Below are 17592 nucleotides of genomic sequence, written 5' to 3'. Positions count from 1 at the left end.
CTTTCATTTTTATTTGAATTAAAAATACAAAATTCAAACATATACAAAATGACCTATTTCCTATCCCAAAAAACATTGGCCAATTAAAAGTTGATTAAGGATAATCCTTTGTTTGCATATGTTTTCCTCCTATTCCCACATGAAATTTTAAATTTCTTACCAGATTTATAAAAAAGCGGGAATAGGAGGAATGAACCGTCTAAATAATGTTGAATATCTTATTTATTTATGATTATTTTTTTCTATAAAATTCGATTTTTTTGCATTAAATATCTATCTTTACCATAATATGTAAAAATAAAATATATAGCAGCACTCCTTCTAGTCTTTAGTGGCATTATATAGGTCTTTAGTGCACTAATGAGTCCTTAGCAGTGTTTAGACGTACCATTTACTTTTACGATTCTAAACCAAAATAAAATTTGAATTTTGAGATATTAAGAAAAATCCAGGAATACAAATTTTTAAGGAAACCATGCACCAAATTCAGCAGTCCTACATTATTAACTGTCTCTCCATCTAAAATGTCTATGCCATACTTAGTTATTACAATAACCAAATGACCCTTCCATGAAATCAAGAGATATGAGTTGAAAATATAGAGAAATATGATTGCTTGTTGAAAGAAGTCCATTTACAGGGCTGCAAAACAGATATTATAAAGTACAAAATAGTTTGTATCAAATCTGAACTTTTTTGTTCCCATGGTAACCAAAAGCAGATCAATTGTAAATTAACTATTTAACTGTTGAGTATAAAATTCAAACTCCATTATTTATATGTATCTAATACCTAGAAAACCATGTATTTGATGCTGATTCTGAATTAATTCAGCAATTTCAGACCGGTTGCTAGGGCTTTTTTTGGTTGCTATTGTCTTTCAGCCACTTAAATCAAAGCTTATATAATTTTTTATCATTTTCAAACAAATCATAAGTTTTATTGTCTGTTAAATTACATTAATATAATAAAAATAGCAAACATTTTGATAATGAACCAGTATTGTGTTTTGACATTTTTACGAATTTTACCAATTTTTGTTGCCATGGTAACAAAAAATTTCAAAAAAACCCAGATGTTTTTTTCCTGTTTTTTATTATTCAATGTATCAACTTTAAGATGAAGTCATAGTTTATAATGAACTTGTCTGCTCAATGTCATTTTTTCTTAATTTAATATATGATATTTAAGCTATTTTCAGAAAATGTCAAAATACGGATTTTTGCACCTTTTTAAATACCATTTTAGCCCTATATCCAAAATAAATTTCACAACTTCAACATCAAAATATAAACTTCAAATAATGCCTAATAATATGTTGAAATTTTGTTCTTCTTGAAATTGTCATTATCATAAAATTGCTGCAACCAAAAAGTAGACATTTTCCAATTTTCATGTCTGTTTTCATCAGAAATTCCTCAAAAAAATGGCTGCATGTTTCCATAGCAACCGTTCAACAAAATTTTAAAAAAAAGCTTGCAAACTTTATTTCAATCTTAGCTGCCTATTATATAAAAGAATAAAGCAGTTCTGAGACATGACATGAATCACCCCCTGCCTGGATCTTACAAATAGCTGTACTTAAGTCATACACTGTTGGATGATAAGTCTTAAGTCATACACTGCTGAGTGATAAGTCTTAAGTCATACACTATTGAGTGATAAGTCATAAGTCATACACTGTTGGGAAGTAAGTCTTAAGTTATACACTGCTGAGTGATAAGTCTTAAGTCATACACTGTTGGGTGATAAGCCATAAGTCATACACTGTTGGATGATAAGTCTTAAGTCATACACTGTTTGGTGGTAAGTCTTAAGTTATACACTAATGAGTGATCAGTCTTAAGTCATACACTATTGAGTGATAAGTCTTAAGTCATACACTGTTGGGTGATAAGTCTTAAGTCATACACTGATGGGTGATAAGTCTTAAGTCATACACTATTGAGTGATAAGTCTTAAGTCATACACTGTTGGGTGATAATTCTTAAATCATACACTGTTGGGTGATAAGTCTTAAGTCAAATACTGTTGGGTGATAAGTCATAAGCCATACACTGCTGGGTGAAAACTCACTAGACAAACACTGCTAGGTGTTAAGTCACTAGTCACACCCTGCTTGGTATTAAGTCACTGGCTACACACTGCTGAGTGATAAGTCAATTACCATACACTGCTGAGTGATAAGTCAATAACCATACACTGCTGAGTGATAAGTCTATAAGGCACACTGCTAGATGCTAAGTCACTAGTCATACACTGCTATGTGTTAAGTCACTAGTAAAACACTGTTTGGTGTTAAGTCACTAGCAAACCACTGCTAGGTGTTAAGTCACTTGTAAACCACTGCTATGTGTTAAGTCACTGGTCATTCTCTGCTGAGTGATAAGTCACTAGCTGCACACTGCTAGGTGATAGGTCACTAGTAAAACACTGCTAGGTGATAAGTCACTAGTAAAACACTGCTAGGAGATAAGTCACTAGCTGCACACTGCTAGGTGATAGGTCACTAGTAAAACACTGCTAGGTGATAGGTCACTAGTAAAACACTGCTAGGTGAAAGGTCACTAGTAAAACACTGCTAGGTGATAAGTCACTAGCTGCACACTGCTAGGTGATAGGTCACTAGTAAAACACTGCTAGGTGATAGGTCACTAGTAAAACACTGCTAGGTGATAAGTCACTAGTAAAACACTGCTAGGTGATAGGTCACTAGTAAAACACTGCTAGGTGATAGGTCACTAGCTGCACACTGCTAGGTGATAGGTCACTAGTAAAACACTGCTAGGTGATAAGTCACTAGTAAAACACTGCTAGGTGATAGGTCACTAGTAAAGCACTGCTAGGTGATAAGTCACTAGTAAAACACTGCTAGGTGATAAGTCACTAGTAAAACACTGCTAGGTGTTAAGTTACTAGTAAAACACTGCTAGGTGTTAAGTCACTAGTAAAACACTGCTAGGTGATAAGTCACTAGTAAAACACTGCTATGTGATAAGTCACTAGTAAAACACTGCTAGGTGTTAAGTCACTTGTAAAACACTGCTAGGTGTTAAGTCACTTGTAAAACACTGCTAGGTGTTAAGTCACTAGTAAAACACTGCTAGGTGATAGGTCACTAGTAAACCACTGCTAGGTGATAGGTCACTAGTTAAACACTGCTAGGTGATAAGTCACTAGTAAAACACTGCTAGGTGTTAAGTCACTAGTCATTCTCTGCTGAGTGATAAGTCACTATTAAAACACTGCTATGTGTTAAGTCACTAGTAAAACACTGCTAGGTGATAGGTCACTAGTAAAACACTGCTAGGTGATAAGTCACTAGTAAAACACTGCTATGTGATAGGTCACTAGTAAAACACTGCTAGGTGTTAAGTCACTTGTAAAACACTGCTAGGTGTTAAGTCACTAGTAAAACACTGCTAGGTGATAAGTCACTAGTTAAACACTGCTAGGTGATAGGTCACTAGTAAAACACTGCTATGTGATAAGTCACTAGTAAAACACTGCTAGGTGTTAAGTCACTTGTAAAACACTGCTAGGTGTTAAGTCACTAGTAAAACACTGCTATGTGTTAAGTCACTAGTAAAACACTGCTAGGTGATAAGTCACTAGTAAAACACTGCTAGGTGTTAAGTTACTAGTAAAACACTGCTAGGTGTTAAGTCACTAGTAAAACACTGCTAGGTGATAAGTCACTAGTAAAACACTGCTATGTGATAAGTCACTAGTAAAACACTGCTAGGTGTTAAGTCACTTGTAAAACACTGCTAGGTGTTAAGTCACTTGTAAAACACTTCAGGTGTTAAGTCACTAGTAAAACACTGCTAGGTGATAGGTCACTAGTAAACCACTGCTAGGTGATAGGTCACTAGTTAAACACTGCTAGGTGATAAGTCACTAGTAAAACACTGCTAGGTGTTAAGTCACTAGTCATTCTCTGCTGAGTGATAAGTCACTAGTAAAACACTGCTATGTGTTAAGTCACTAGTAAAACACTGCTAGGTGATAGGTCACTAGTAAAACACTGCTAGGTGATAAGTCACTAGTAAAACACTGCTATGTGATAGGTCACTAGTAAAACACTGCTAGGTGTTAAGTCACTTGTAAAACACTGCTAGGTGTTAAGTCACTAGTAAAACACTGCTAGGTGATAAGTCACTAGTTAAACACTGCTAGGTGATAGGTCACTAGTAAAACACTGCTATGTGATAAGTCACTAGTAAAACACTGCTAGGTGTTAAGTCACTTGTAAAACACTGCTAGGTGTTAAGTCACTAGTAAAACACTGCTATGTGTTAAGTCACTAGTAAAACACTGCTAGGTGTTAAGTCACTAGTAAAACACTGCTAGGTGATAAGTCACTAGTAAAACACTGCTATGTGTTAAGTCACTAGTAAAACACTGCTAGGTGTTAAGTCACTAGTAAAACACTGCTAAGTGTTAAGTCACTAGTCTTTCTCTGCTGAATGATAAGTCATTAGCTGCACACTGCTAGGTGATAAGTCATTAGTCATACACTACTTGGTTTTAAATCACATGCAATACACTTCTAGATGTTAAGTCACTAGCCATACACTGATAGGCTACAAGTCATCAGTCATACACTATTAGTCTGAACAATCACTAGTCCACACATTACTTGGGCATCAGCCATACTCAGATGAAAAACCTTTTTGCTAGGAAAAAGCATAAGGCCATATCTCAAGACTTAGATTAAAAAAAAGATTAATAATTTCATAACTACATTTAAGGAACTATTATGATTATTCTAAGACTGTTATCAATAGACTGTTAGTTGTTAATTATTATAATGGTTTGACTTTTACAGGAGCAACAAGTCAGGAAGAAAACCTTGCTCTATCAGTATTAAAGCATTGGGAAGAAATACCAAAAGTGGGTTGTAAACTGGTCCCAGAACACATAGAAACCAGACCACTTTATAACCCTGACAAACCAGGCATAGAACAGGTATTGTGTTAACTGGCCCCATAGGAACACAACATTTGATTTATACTTAATGCAGCAGAGAGAACAATATTTTTATGCCCCACCTTCGATAGTAGTGGGGCATTATGTTTTCTGGTCTGTGCGTCCGTTCGTCTGTCTGTCCCGCTTCAGGTGAAAGTTTTTGGTCAAGGTAGTTTTTGATGAAGTTGAAGTCCAATCAACTTGAAACTTAGTACACATGTTCCTTATGATATGATCTTTCTAATTTTAAAACCAAATTAAACTTTTGACCCCAATTTCACGGTCCACTGAACATAGAAAATGAAAGTGCATGTTTTAGGTTAAAGTTTTTGGTCAAGGTAGTTTTTGATGAAGATGAAGTCCAATCAACTTGAAACTTAGTACACTTGTTCCTTATGATATTATCTTTCTAATTTTAATGCCTTATTATATTTTTTATCCAATTTCATGGTCCATTGAACATGCGAGTGGGGCATTCGTGTACTTTGGACACATTCTTGTTTAGGTATCCATCACACTGTCAGTTTGTTGACACCTCAACAGTTTATTTATTGTTTTGTTTTGTCTTGTCTGACTTTCTTTAAATCTGGATGGATATTTAAAAAAATAAAGAGTGTTGCTAGTGGTAAACTTGTTCATTTTTTTCTGTCAAATAATTTTAAAATTTTAGGAGGATAATGGAGTACTTTCCGTGTTTACATTTTAATTGTTGAATCATAGTAAAAATAATATAACTTTTATTTGCAGCATTGAAGCTGCACTATTGCCTTGCATGTTGTTCATTTTATTATTTATTCTGCTGTTTTCTTCATGCTTAATAAAATATAGCAGTTGGTATATTTATTAACAATAGATATTCATTCATAAAAACATTGACTATATTTTTTCAGGGTAAAATTGAGATGTTCGTTGATATGTTTCCAATGGATATGCCTGCACCTGGACCCCCTGTTGATATTAGTCCCAGGAAACCAAAAAGGTAATGCATTTATTTTGCTAAACTTTTTATCTATAGAGCAGCACTTTCAAAGTAAAAAGCTTGCCATAGTGGGACATTCGTTTGGCTGTGCGAGATGTATCAAGTTTCCAGCCAGGTCCAGTCAGAAGGGGGACGTTAAATCTGATGCCTTGTGTTAAGATAGTGCCACACTCTTTGCAAATTAAGAACCCTTGCAACAACTCTTTGAGGGGTACGTAGGTGGCCTGTTGCAAGTCAAAATTTCTGTCCCTATCCAATATACCCTCATTTTCCTGGGGCACTCCAAATTCCCCCAACAATCATCCCAGATGGCCTCTTATATTACACAACCTATTGTATTTATTGTGAACTTGTTCTCGTCCTGAACATGCATGAAATATTGGCTGCTCTGGACGTAAAATTACCAACAATCAATCAATCAAAAGATGAAAATTAACAACTTCTGTCATTTTCTTTAGAGAAATAAGGAAATTTTAAATTATGACTTCACAAAAAATTTAATATAAATCCCGGCAATCCAGAAGGTTTTTATGTGATAGAGATAATCTGAAATTCTGAATGTTAAAGTATTTGGTATAGTATTAAGTTATAGTGATACTAGAATCAGAATGACAAACTACACACATTATTTTTTAGTTTTAAGCTGAGATGTGTTATATGGAATAAAGATGATGTATAAAAATGAATGATGCATTGTGTGTATGTTTATTTTTCAGTTTTGAGCTGAGATGTATAATATGGAATACAGATGATGTTGTATTGGAAGATGATGCATTCTTTACTGGAGAGAAAATGAGTGATATTTATGTGAAGGGTTGGATTAAAGGCCAGGAAGATATGCAGAGTACAGATATTCATTATAGGTTGGTATTTATGTGAAGGGTCGGATTAAAGGCCAGGAAGATATGCAGAGTACAGATATTCATTATAGGTTGGTATTTATGTGAAGGGTTGGATTAAAGGCCAGGAAGATATGCATAGTACAGATATTCATTATAGGTTGGTATTTATGTAAAGGGTTGGATTAAAGGCCAGGAAGATATGCAGAGTACAGATATTCATTATAGGTTGGTATTTATGTGAAGGGTTGGATTAAAGGCCAGGAAGATATACAGAGTACAGATATTCATTATAGGTTGGTATTTATGTGAAGGGTTGGATTAAAGGCCAGGAAGATATGCAGAGTACAGATATTCATTATAGGTTGGTATTTATGTGAAGGGTTGGATTAAAGGCCAGGAAGATATGCAGAGTACAGATATTCATTATAGGTTGGTATTTATGTGAAGGGTTGGATTAAAGGCCAGGAAGATATGCAGAGTACAGATATTCATTATAGGTTGGTATTTATGTGAAGGGTTGGATTAAAGGCCAGGAAGATATACAGAGTACAGATATTCATTATAGGTTGGTATTTATGTGAAGGGTTGGATTAAAGGCCAGGAAGATATACAGAGTACAGATATTCATTATAGGTTGGTATTTATGTGAAGGGTTGGATTAAAGGCCAGGAAGATATACAGAGTACAGATATTCATTATAGGTTGGTATTTATGTGAAGGGTTGGATTAAAGGCCAGGAAGACATGCAGAGTACAGATATTCATTATAGGTTGGTATTTATGTGAAGGGTTGGATTAAAGGCCAGGAAGATATGCAGAGTACAGATATTCATTATAGGTTGGTATTTATGTGAAGGGTTGGATTAAAGGCCAGGAAGATATGCAGAGTACAGATATTCATTATAGGTTGGTATTTATGTGAAGGGTTGGATTAAAGGCCAGGAAGATATACAGAGTACAGATATTCATTATAGGTTGGTATTTATGTGAAGGGTTGGATTAAAGGCCAGGAAGATATGCAGAGTACAGATATTCATTATAGGTTGGTATTTATGTGAAGGGTTGGATTAAAGGCCAGGAAGATATGCAGAGTACAGATATTCATTATAGGTTGGTATTTATGTGAAGGGTTGGATTAAAGGCCAGGAAGATATGCAGAGTACAGATATTCATTATAGGTTGGTATTTATGTGAAGGGTTGGATTAAAGGCCAGGAAGATATACAGAGTACAGATATTCATTATAGGTTGGTATTTATGTGAAGGGTTGGATTAAAGGCCAGGAAGACATGCAGAGTACAGATATTCATTACAGGTTGGTATTTATGTGAAGGGTTGGATTAAAGGCCAGGAAGATATGCAGAGTACAGATATTCATTATAGGTTGGTATTTATGTGAAGGGTTGGATTAAAGGCCAGGAAGATATGCAGAGTACAGATATTCATTACAGGTTGGTATTTATGTGAAGGGTCGGATTAAAGGCCAGGAAGAAATGCAGAGTACAGATATTCATTATAGGTTGGTATTTATGTAAAGGGTCGGATTAAAGGCCAGGAAGATATGCAGAGTACAGATATTCATTATAGGTTGGTATTTATGTGAAGGGTTGGATTAAAGGCCAGGAAGATATGCAGAGTACAGATATTCATTACAGGTTGGTATTTATGTGAAGGGTCGGATTAAAGGCCAGGAAGATATGCAGAGTGCAGATATTCATTATAGGTTGGTATTTATGTGAAGGGTTGGATTAAAGGCCAGGAAGATATGCAGAGTACAGATATTCATTATAGGTTGGTATTTATGTGAAGGGTTGGATTAAAGGCCAGGAAGATATGCAGAGTACAGATATTCATTATAGGTTGGTATTTATGTAAAGGGTCGGATTAAAGGCCATGAAGATATGCAGAGTACAGATATTCATTATAGGTTGGTATTTATGTAAAGGGTCGGATTAAAGGCCATGAAGATATGCAGAGTACAGATATTCATTATAGGTTGGTATTTATGTGAAGGGTTGGATTAAAGGCCAGGAAGAAATGCAGAGTACAGATATTCATTATAGGTTGGTATTTATGTGAAGGGTTGGATTAAAGGCCAGGAAGAAATGCAGAGTACAGATATTCATTATAGGTTGGTATTTATGTGAAGGGTCGGATTAAAGGCCAGGAAGATATACAGAGTACAGATATTCATTATAGGTTGGTATTTATGTGAAGGGTTGGATTAAAGGCCAGGAAGATATGCAGAGTACAGATATTCATTATAGGTTGGTATTTATGTGAAGGGTTGGATTAAAGGCCAGGAAGATATGCAGAGTACAGATATTCATTATAGGTTGGTATTTATGTGAAGGGTTGGATTAAAGGCCAGGAAGATATGCAGAGTACAGATATTCATTATAGGTTGGTATTTATGTGAAGGGTTGGATTAAAGGCCAGGAAGATATGCAGAGTACAGATATTCATTATAGGTTGGTATTTATGTGAAGGGTTGGATTAAAGGCCAGGAAGAAATGCAGAGTACAGATATTCATTATAGGTTGGTATTTATGTGAAGGGTTGGATTAAAGGCCAGGAAGATATGCAGAGTACAGATATTCATTATAGGTTGGTATTTATGTGAAGGGTTGGATTAAAGGCCAGGAAGATATGCAGAGTACAGATATTCATTATAGGTTGGTATTTATGTGAAGGGTTGGATTAAAGGCCAGGAAGACATGCAGAGTACAGATATTCATTATAGGTTGGTATTTATGTGAAGGGTTGGATTAAAGGCCAGGAAGATATGCAGAGTACAGATATTCATTATAGGTTGGTATTTATGTGAAGGGTTGGATTAAAGGCCAGGAAGATATGCAGAGTACAGATATTCATTATAGGTTGGTATTTATGTAAAGGGTTGGATTAAAGGCCAGGAAGATATGCAGAGTACAGATATTCATTATAGGTTGGTATTTATGTGAAGGGTCGGATTAAAGGCCAGGAAGATATGCAGAGTACAGATATTCATTATAGGTTGGTATTTATGTGAAGGGTTGGATTAAAGGTCAGGAAGATATGCAGAGTACAGATATTCATTATAGGTTGGTATTTATGTGAAGGGTTGGATTAAAGGCCAGGAAGATATGCAGAGTACAGATATTCATTATAGGTTGGTATTTATGTGAAGGGTTGGATTAAAGGCCAGGAAGATATGCAGAGTACAGATATTCATTATAGGTTGGTATTTATGTAAAGGGTTGGATTAAAGGCCAGGAAGAAATGCAGAGTACAGATATTCATTATAGGTTGGTATTTATGTGAAGGGTCGGATTAAAGGCCAGGAAGATATGCAGAGTACAGATATTCATTATAGGTTGGTATTTATGTAAAGGGTTGGATTAAAGGCCAGGAAGAAATGCAGAGTACAGATATTCATTATAGGTTGGTATTTATGTGAAGGGTTGGATTAAAGGCCAGGAAGAAATGCAGAGTACAGATATTCATTATAGGTTGGTATTTATGTGAAGGGTTGGATTAAAGGCCAGGAAGATATGCAGAGTACAGATATTCATTACAGGTTGGTATTTATGTGAAGGGTTGGATTAAAGGCCAGGAAGATATGCAGAGTACAGATATTCATTATAGGTTGGTATTTATGTGAAGGGTTGGATTAAAGGCCAGGAAGATATGCAGAGTACAGATATTCATTATAGGTTGGTATTTATGTGAATGGTTGGATTAAAGGCCAGGAAGATATACAGAGTATAGATATTCATTATAGGTTGGTATTTATGTGAAGGGTTGGATTAAAGGCCAGGAAGATATACAGAGTACAGATATTCATTATAGGTTGGTATTTATGTAAAGGGTCGGATTAAAGGCCAGGAAGATATGCAGAGTACAGATATTCATTATAGGTTGGTATTTATGTGAAGGGTTGGATTAAAGGCCAGGAAGATATGCAGAGTACAGATATTCATTATAGGTTGGTATTTATGTGAAGGGTTGGATTAAAGGCCAGGAAGATATGCAGAGTACAGATATTCATTACAGGTTGGTATTTATGTAAAGGGTTGGATTAAAGGCCAGGAAGATATGCAGAGTACAGATATTCATTATAGGTTGGTATTTATGTGAAGGGTTGGATTAAAGGCCAGGAAGATATACAGAGTACAGATATTCATTATAGGTTGGTATTTATGTGAAGGGTTGGATTAAAGGCCAGGAAGATATGCAGAGTACAGATATTCATTATAGGTTGGTATTTATGTGAAGGGTTGGATTAAAGGCCAGGAAGATATGCAGAGTACAGATATTCATTATAGGTTGGTATTTATGTGAAGGGTTGGATTAAAGGCCAGGAAGATATACAGAGTACAGATATTCATTATAGGTTGGTATTTATGTGAAGGGTTGGATTAAAGGCCAGGAAGATATACAGAGTACAGATATTCATTATAGGTTGGTATTTATGTGAAGGGTTGGATTAAAGGCCAGGAAGATATACAGAGTACAGATATTCATTATAGGTTGGTATTTATGTAAAGGGTTGGATTAAAGGCCAGGAAGATATGCAGAGTACAGATATTCATTATAGGTTGGTATTTATGTGAAGGGTTGGATTAAAGGCCAGGAAGATATGCAGAGTACAGATATTCATTATAGGTTGGTATTTATGTGAAGGGTTGGATTAAAGGCCATGAAGATATGCAGAGTATAGATATTCATTATAGGTTGGTATTTATGTGAAGGGTTGGATTAAAGGCCAGGAAGATATGCAGAGTACAGATATTCATTATAGGTTGGTATTTATGTGAAGGGTTGGATTAAAGGCCAGGAAGATATGCAGAGTACAGATATTCATTATAGGTTGGTATTTATGTGAAGGGTTGGATTAAAGGCCAGGAAGATATGCAGAGTACAGATATTCATTATAGGTTGGTATTTATGTGAAGGGTTGGATTAAAGGCCAGGAAGATATGCAGAGTACAGATATTCATTATAGGTTGGTATTTATGTGAAGGGTTGGATTAAAGGCCAGGAAGATATGCAGAGTACAGATATTCATTATAGGTTGGTATTTATGTGAAGGGTTGGATTAAAGGCCAGGAAGATATGCAGAGTACAGATATTCATTATAGGTTGGTATTTATGTGAAGGGTTGGATTAAAGGCCAGGAAGACATGCAGAGTACAGATATTCATTATAGGTTGGTATTTATGTGAAGGGTCGGATTAAAGGCCAGGAAGATATGCAGAGTACAGATATTCATTATAGGTTGGTATTTATGTGAAGGGTTGGATTAAAGGCCAGGAAGATATGCAGAGTACAGATATTCATTATAGGTTGGTATTTATGTGAAGGGTCGGATTAAAGGCCAGGAAGATATGCAGAGTACAGATATTCATTATAGGTTGGTATTTATGTGAAGGGTTGGATTAAAGGCCAGGAAGATATGCAGAGTACAGATATTCATTATAGGTTGGTATTTATGTGAAGGGTCGGATTAAAGGCCAGGAAGATATGCAGAGTACAGATATTCATTATAGGTTGGTAAATAAAGGACCTAAACGCTGGTTTCTTCTTTTCTCATGGGTTTTCGTGCTATTTAGAATGCATTGTGATGTCATAATTTCCATTTTAGTAGCAGGCAAATTAGTACATATGTCTGTTTTGATCACGCATCGTTGTAAAAATAACGGAATTTGCTGCGACTGTTGTCATAAAAGTGAGAGGTTTAACGTTATAAAACCAGGTTCAATCCACCAATTTCTACATTTGCCTGTACTAAGTAAGGAATATAACAGTTGTTGTCCATTTGTTTGATGTGTTTTATCCTTTGATTTGGCCATTTGATAAGAGACTTTCCATTTTGAATTTTCCTTTGAGTTCAGTATTTTTGTGATTTTACTTTTTTCATATGATTTACGAAAAACATATGATCTGATAATAATGATGTCTACCTGCATATGGATAATGGGAATACAAATTTGTTTGTTTTATTTGTTACTCTTTTAGTTGTTACTGTATGATATGGTATAAAAATCAACCAAAAAATTCAATCGTTTTGGCCCAGATGACTTTTAAATAAGATATTTATGTCATTTAAAAAGCTCCAAATGCATATGGATTATAGTAATACATGAGACAAAAAAGAAACTAATCAATAGAATATTGAGGAATATATTTGAGAAAATTCTTTTCAGAAAACAAAATGGGAAAAGATCGAGGTCCACTGTTCTTCTATTCTTTCATCATGATGATATGGATTTTACTGTACATTCTTAAATCAAACTTCTGAATTATATCCCTTCTGAAGCTTGTTTTTGAATTCTTAAATCATTAAATCAACAATAGTATCTCAACTGTAGAATGAAAAGTTTTGGAATAATCAAAGTTTCAGCATATGATTAGTTCCTAATTAGTTTTGAAATAATCAAAGGTTCAGCATATGATTAGTTCCTAACTAGTTTCGGAATAATCAAAGCTTCAGCATATGATTAGTTCATAACTAGTTGTGGAATAATCAAAGGTTCAGCATATGATTAGTTCATAACTAATTGTGGAATAATCAAAGGTTCAGCATATGATGAGTTCATAACTAGTTGTGGAATAATCAAAGGTTCAGCATATGATGAGTTCCTAACTAGTTGTGGAATAATCAAAGGTTCAGCATATGATGAGTTCCTAACTAGTTTTGGAATAATCAAAGGTTCAGCATATGATGAGTTCCTAACTAGTTTTGGAATAATCAAAGGTTCAGCATATGATGAGTTCCTAACTAGTTGTGGAATAATCAAAGGTTTAGCATATGATTAGTTCCTAACTAGTTTTGGAATAATCAAAGGTTCAGTATATGATTAGTTCCTAACTAGTTTTGGAATAATCAAAGGTTCAGCATATGATTAGTTCCTAACTAGTTGTGGAATAATCAAAGGTTCAGTATATGATTAGTTCATAACTAGTTGTGGAATAATCAAAGGTTCAGCATATGATTAGTTCATAACTAGTTGTGGAATAATCAAAGGTTCAGCATATGATTAGTTCCTAACTAGTTTTGGAATAATCAAAGGTTCAGCATATGATTAGTTCATAACTAGTTGTGGAATAATCAAAGGTTCAGCATATGATGAGTTCATAACTAGTTGTGGAATAATCAAAGGTTCAGCATATGATGAGTTCCTAACTAGTTGTGGAATAATCAAAGCTTCAGCATATGATGAGTTCCTAACTAGTTGTGGAATAATCAAAGCTTCAGCATATGATTAGTTCCTAACTAGTTTCGGAATAATCAAAGCTTCAGCATATGATTAGTTCATAACTAGTTGTGGAATAATCAAAGGTTCAGCATATGATTAGTTCATAACTAATTGTGGAATAATCAAAGGTTCAGCATATGATGAGTTCATAACTAGTTGTGGAATAATCAAAGGTTCAGCATATGATGAGTTCCTAACTAGTTGTGGAATAATCAAAGGTTCAGCATATGATGAGTTCCTAACTAGTTTTGGAATAATCAAAGGTTCAGCATATGATGAGTTCCTAACTAGTTTTGGAATAATCAAAGGTTCAGCATATGATGAGTTCCTAACTAGTTGTGGAATAATCAAAGGTTCAGCATATGATTAGTTCCTAACTAGTTTTGGAATAATCAAAGGTTCAGCATATGATTAGTTCCTAACTAGTTTTGGAATAATCAAAGGTTCAGCATATGATTAGTTCCTAACTAGTTGTGGAATAATCAAAGGTTCAGTATATGATTAGTTCATAACTAGTTGTGGAATAATCAAAGGTTCAGCATATGATTAGTTCATAACTAGTTGTGGAATAATCAAAGGTTCAGCATATGATTAGTTCCTAACTAGTTTTGGAATAATCAAAGGTTCAGCATATGATTAGTTCATAACTAGTTGTGGAATAATCAAAGGTTCAGCATATGATGAGTTCCTAACTAGTTTTGGAATAATCAAAGGTTCAGCATATGATGAGTTCCTAACTAGTTGTGGAATAATCAAAGGTTCAGCATATGATTAGTTCCTAACTAGTTGTGGAATAATCAAAGGTTCAGCATATGATTAGTTCCTAACTAGTTGTGGAATTATCAAAGGTTCAGCATATGATTAGTTCCTTACTAGTTTTGGAATAATCAAAGGTTCAGCATATGATTAGTTCCTAACTAGTTTTGGAATAATCATAGGTTCAGTATATGATTAGTTCTTCACTAGTTTTGGAATAATCAAAGGTTCAGTATATGATTAGTTCATAACTAGTTATCGTTGTAGTGGCTGTAATGATTTGTTGACTAGAATGCTGTTCTTTTGTTATTTACTGTCACGGGTATTACTAACTATTACCATTGTTACTCCCATGTCTGACCTTCTCTGATAAAAACATATTCATATCTATAATGGGATGACTATTCTAAAAAGGTTAAATTTTAGAAGTAAAAGCTAACTCAATGGTCAACTTAATTTGCTTCCTGACATGACCTTATTTTACCCTTTCTGTAGGATTGTAAATGGACATTAAAACTCAGAACTGTCATTGTTAACATATAAAAACATTGGAAAAATGTCATTAAATTGTCAGCCAGGTAAAAAATTGTCTTAAGTACAATGTCACCTGGATCAACTATTGTTGTCCATAAGTTTTTGATTGTGTCCATGTTATTATTGAACAATAAAATTTATTCTTTCTCAAAAAAGAATAGTTTAAATGTTTGTTAATTTGCAGTAAATGCTCTTTATTATTTATAATGTTGTTAATTGATGGAAACTCTAATTATTGGGAATTATTCAAATTATGAATACTAAATTGTAAATTATAGAGGTGAAATACCAATCAAATATTGACTCTGCAAAATAATGGATTTTTGTTAAACATGGTACTAAGAACATGGATTTTTTTTCTCAGTGCAGATGATTTAATTCCTTTTCAAAAGTTCCTGGATTCAAAATATTTTTTTATCACTAGTACATTGTTTTTTATTTTGCCCCACCTACAATAGACTCTACTATAATAGTAGAAGAGCATTATCTTTTCTGGTGTGTGCATCCGTTAGTCTATCCTGATTCAGGTTAATGTTATTGGTTAAGGTAGTTTTTGATGAAGTTGAAGTCCAATCAACTTGAAACTGAGTACACATGTTTCCTATGATATGATCGTTCTAATTAAAATGCCAAATTAGATATTTGACCCCAACTTCAGAAAAGCAAAAAGCTTAAAATACAATGAAAAAATGATATCCCATGAAGTTAGTCTCCAGAACATTAGATGTGGCTAGCACAAACTACAGAAATAATCATAATACATTAAAGCTTGATAGTTGATGGTCACATTTGATACATTCTGATATTATTTTGTGTGGTCAGAAACAATAGATGTATTTATACTTGTATGCAAATTTGTCTGCCATTACGTTAAATCACTCAGGTTCCCGTAAACTATGACATCATAATTGAAAATATTTGATGTCACAATTTAAAAAAAGTGATTGTTGCTTGACGTCTAAAGGTGATTTTGAGTAGATCCAAGGTCATTTGGAGGCAAAATACAGCTAAATACCAAAAGTTTAAATACATATATTGCCATAGGGAGCTAAGTTCATGAGGTTAAAACGAGGATAGTAATGGGGTACCTTCATGACATATAAAGGTATAAAAATCTTGCCAAATGATGATAACAGTAATTTTTAGTCCACAAGGGTAAAATGTACATTTTCTTTATGAAATTAAAAAAATTGACTGATTTTGAAAAATAACTCCTTTCCAAAAATAAGGATAACGAATAATTGTTTGAGACCTCTGACCAATCAAGATAAGCATACTTTGACTAATCATGATAAGGATACTTTGACAAATCATGATAAAATTTAAACCAATTTGACACTAACTACAACTGAGAATGACCACTTGATGCCTGACGACAAAGGGCATTCCTACCCTCTAACACAAATTATATAATATGATGTTTTTCTTCCCAAATGAAAGCTTGTTTAGCTCTTGATTCCATATTTACAGACTTCTGAAGTAATTAGTAAAGTGACAGTACAATTTACCACAGAGTGAACATTCTTGTTTATTTTTGTTTCATGGTTGGATGAACATGTCAGAACAATTATTACTTTTGCAGCTTTTGCAGTTAGTTCATTTGAATCAATCAATACTAATCTTATAGTATAACTGTCCAATTGTTTTGTATTATACAGGAGGTCTGGATGAATATGTACTTACATTATAAACCTTTTTGTAATCTTTGTATTCAACCCTTTAATTCCTAATGTCTTTTGGACTATAATTATAACCATGGTATAAAACCGTTCATACTTTTTTTTGTATAATAATTTTCTGTTTGTTTATCACAAAATGTTTGTAAATATTGCATACTTGGGAAGAATTCAAGGGGGAACTTGCGACAATTTTACCAAACTGCTATGTTAATTATTGAAAGTGGATGAGGAAAGCATACTTACAATCGCCTAAGAATAAAAATCTACTTTTTTAAATGAATTTGACACAGTTCAGTTTTTTATAAATACATATTGTAAAGTTAAATAAAAATGCAGGAACCATTTATCATTTTTATGCCCCACCTATGGGTATTATGTTTCTGGTCTGTGCATCCATTTGTTCTTTTATCAGTTGTCGGTTTCTTCTTATAAACTTTCATTACCATTGTGTACTGTTTTTACAGAAACTAACTCAGTTACTACTTCCATACATATTTTTTTTATAAAATAATATGTTTTAATTGAGTATCTTCATTTCTAAATAAAATAGATTATAGATTATGCAAGGGATTGTCTCCCATTAAGTTTAAAG

At 33.9% G+C, this 17592-nt stretch overlaps 1 protein-coding gene across 4 annotated transcripts in view; it reads left to right on the top strand.

Annotated features, from left to right (window-relative positions):
- The window catches only part of LOC134695637 (otoferlin-like), a 133112-nt gene that overhangs the window by 105062 nt on the left and 10458 nt on the right, over nucleotides 1–17592 (top strand). For all 4 annotated transcript variants that reach the window (XM_063556962.1, XM_063556981.1, XM_063556955.1 and 1 more), the window contains 3 exons: nucleotides 4832–4971; nucleotides 5862–5950; nucleotides 6667–6813. In XM_063556962.1, coding sequence (XP_063413032.1) covers nucleotides 4832–4971; nucleotides 5862–5950; nucleotides 6667–6813 — 376 coding nt within the window. The remainder of the gene's footprint in view (nucleotides 1–4831; nucleotides 4972–5861; nucleotides 5951–6666; nucleotides 6814–17592) is intronic.

This window comes from Mytilus trossulus, chromosome 1, assembly GCF_036588685.1.
Source record: "Mytilus trossulus isolate FHL-02 chromosome 1, PNRI_Mtr1.1.1.hap1, whole genome shotgun sequence".
In the NCBI taxonomy this organism is placed as follows: domain Eukaryota; kingdom Metazoa; phylum Mollusca; class Bivalvia; order Mytilida; family Mytilidae; genus Mytilus; species Mytilus trossulus.
Note: the sequence above shows the minus strand (reverse complement) of the source record. Positions and strands in the feature narration are given on the sequence as shown.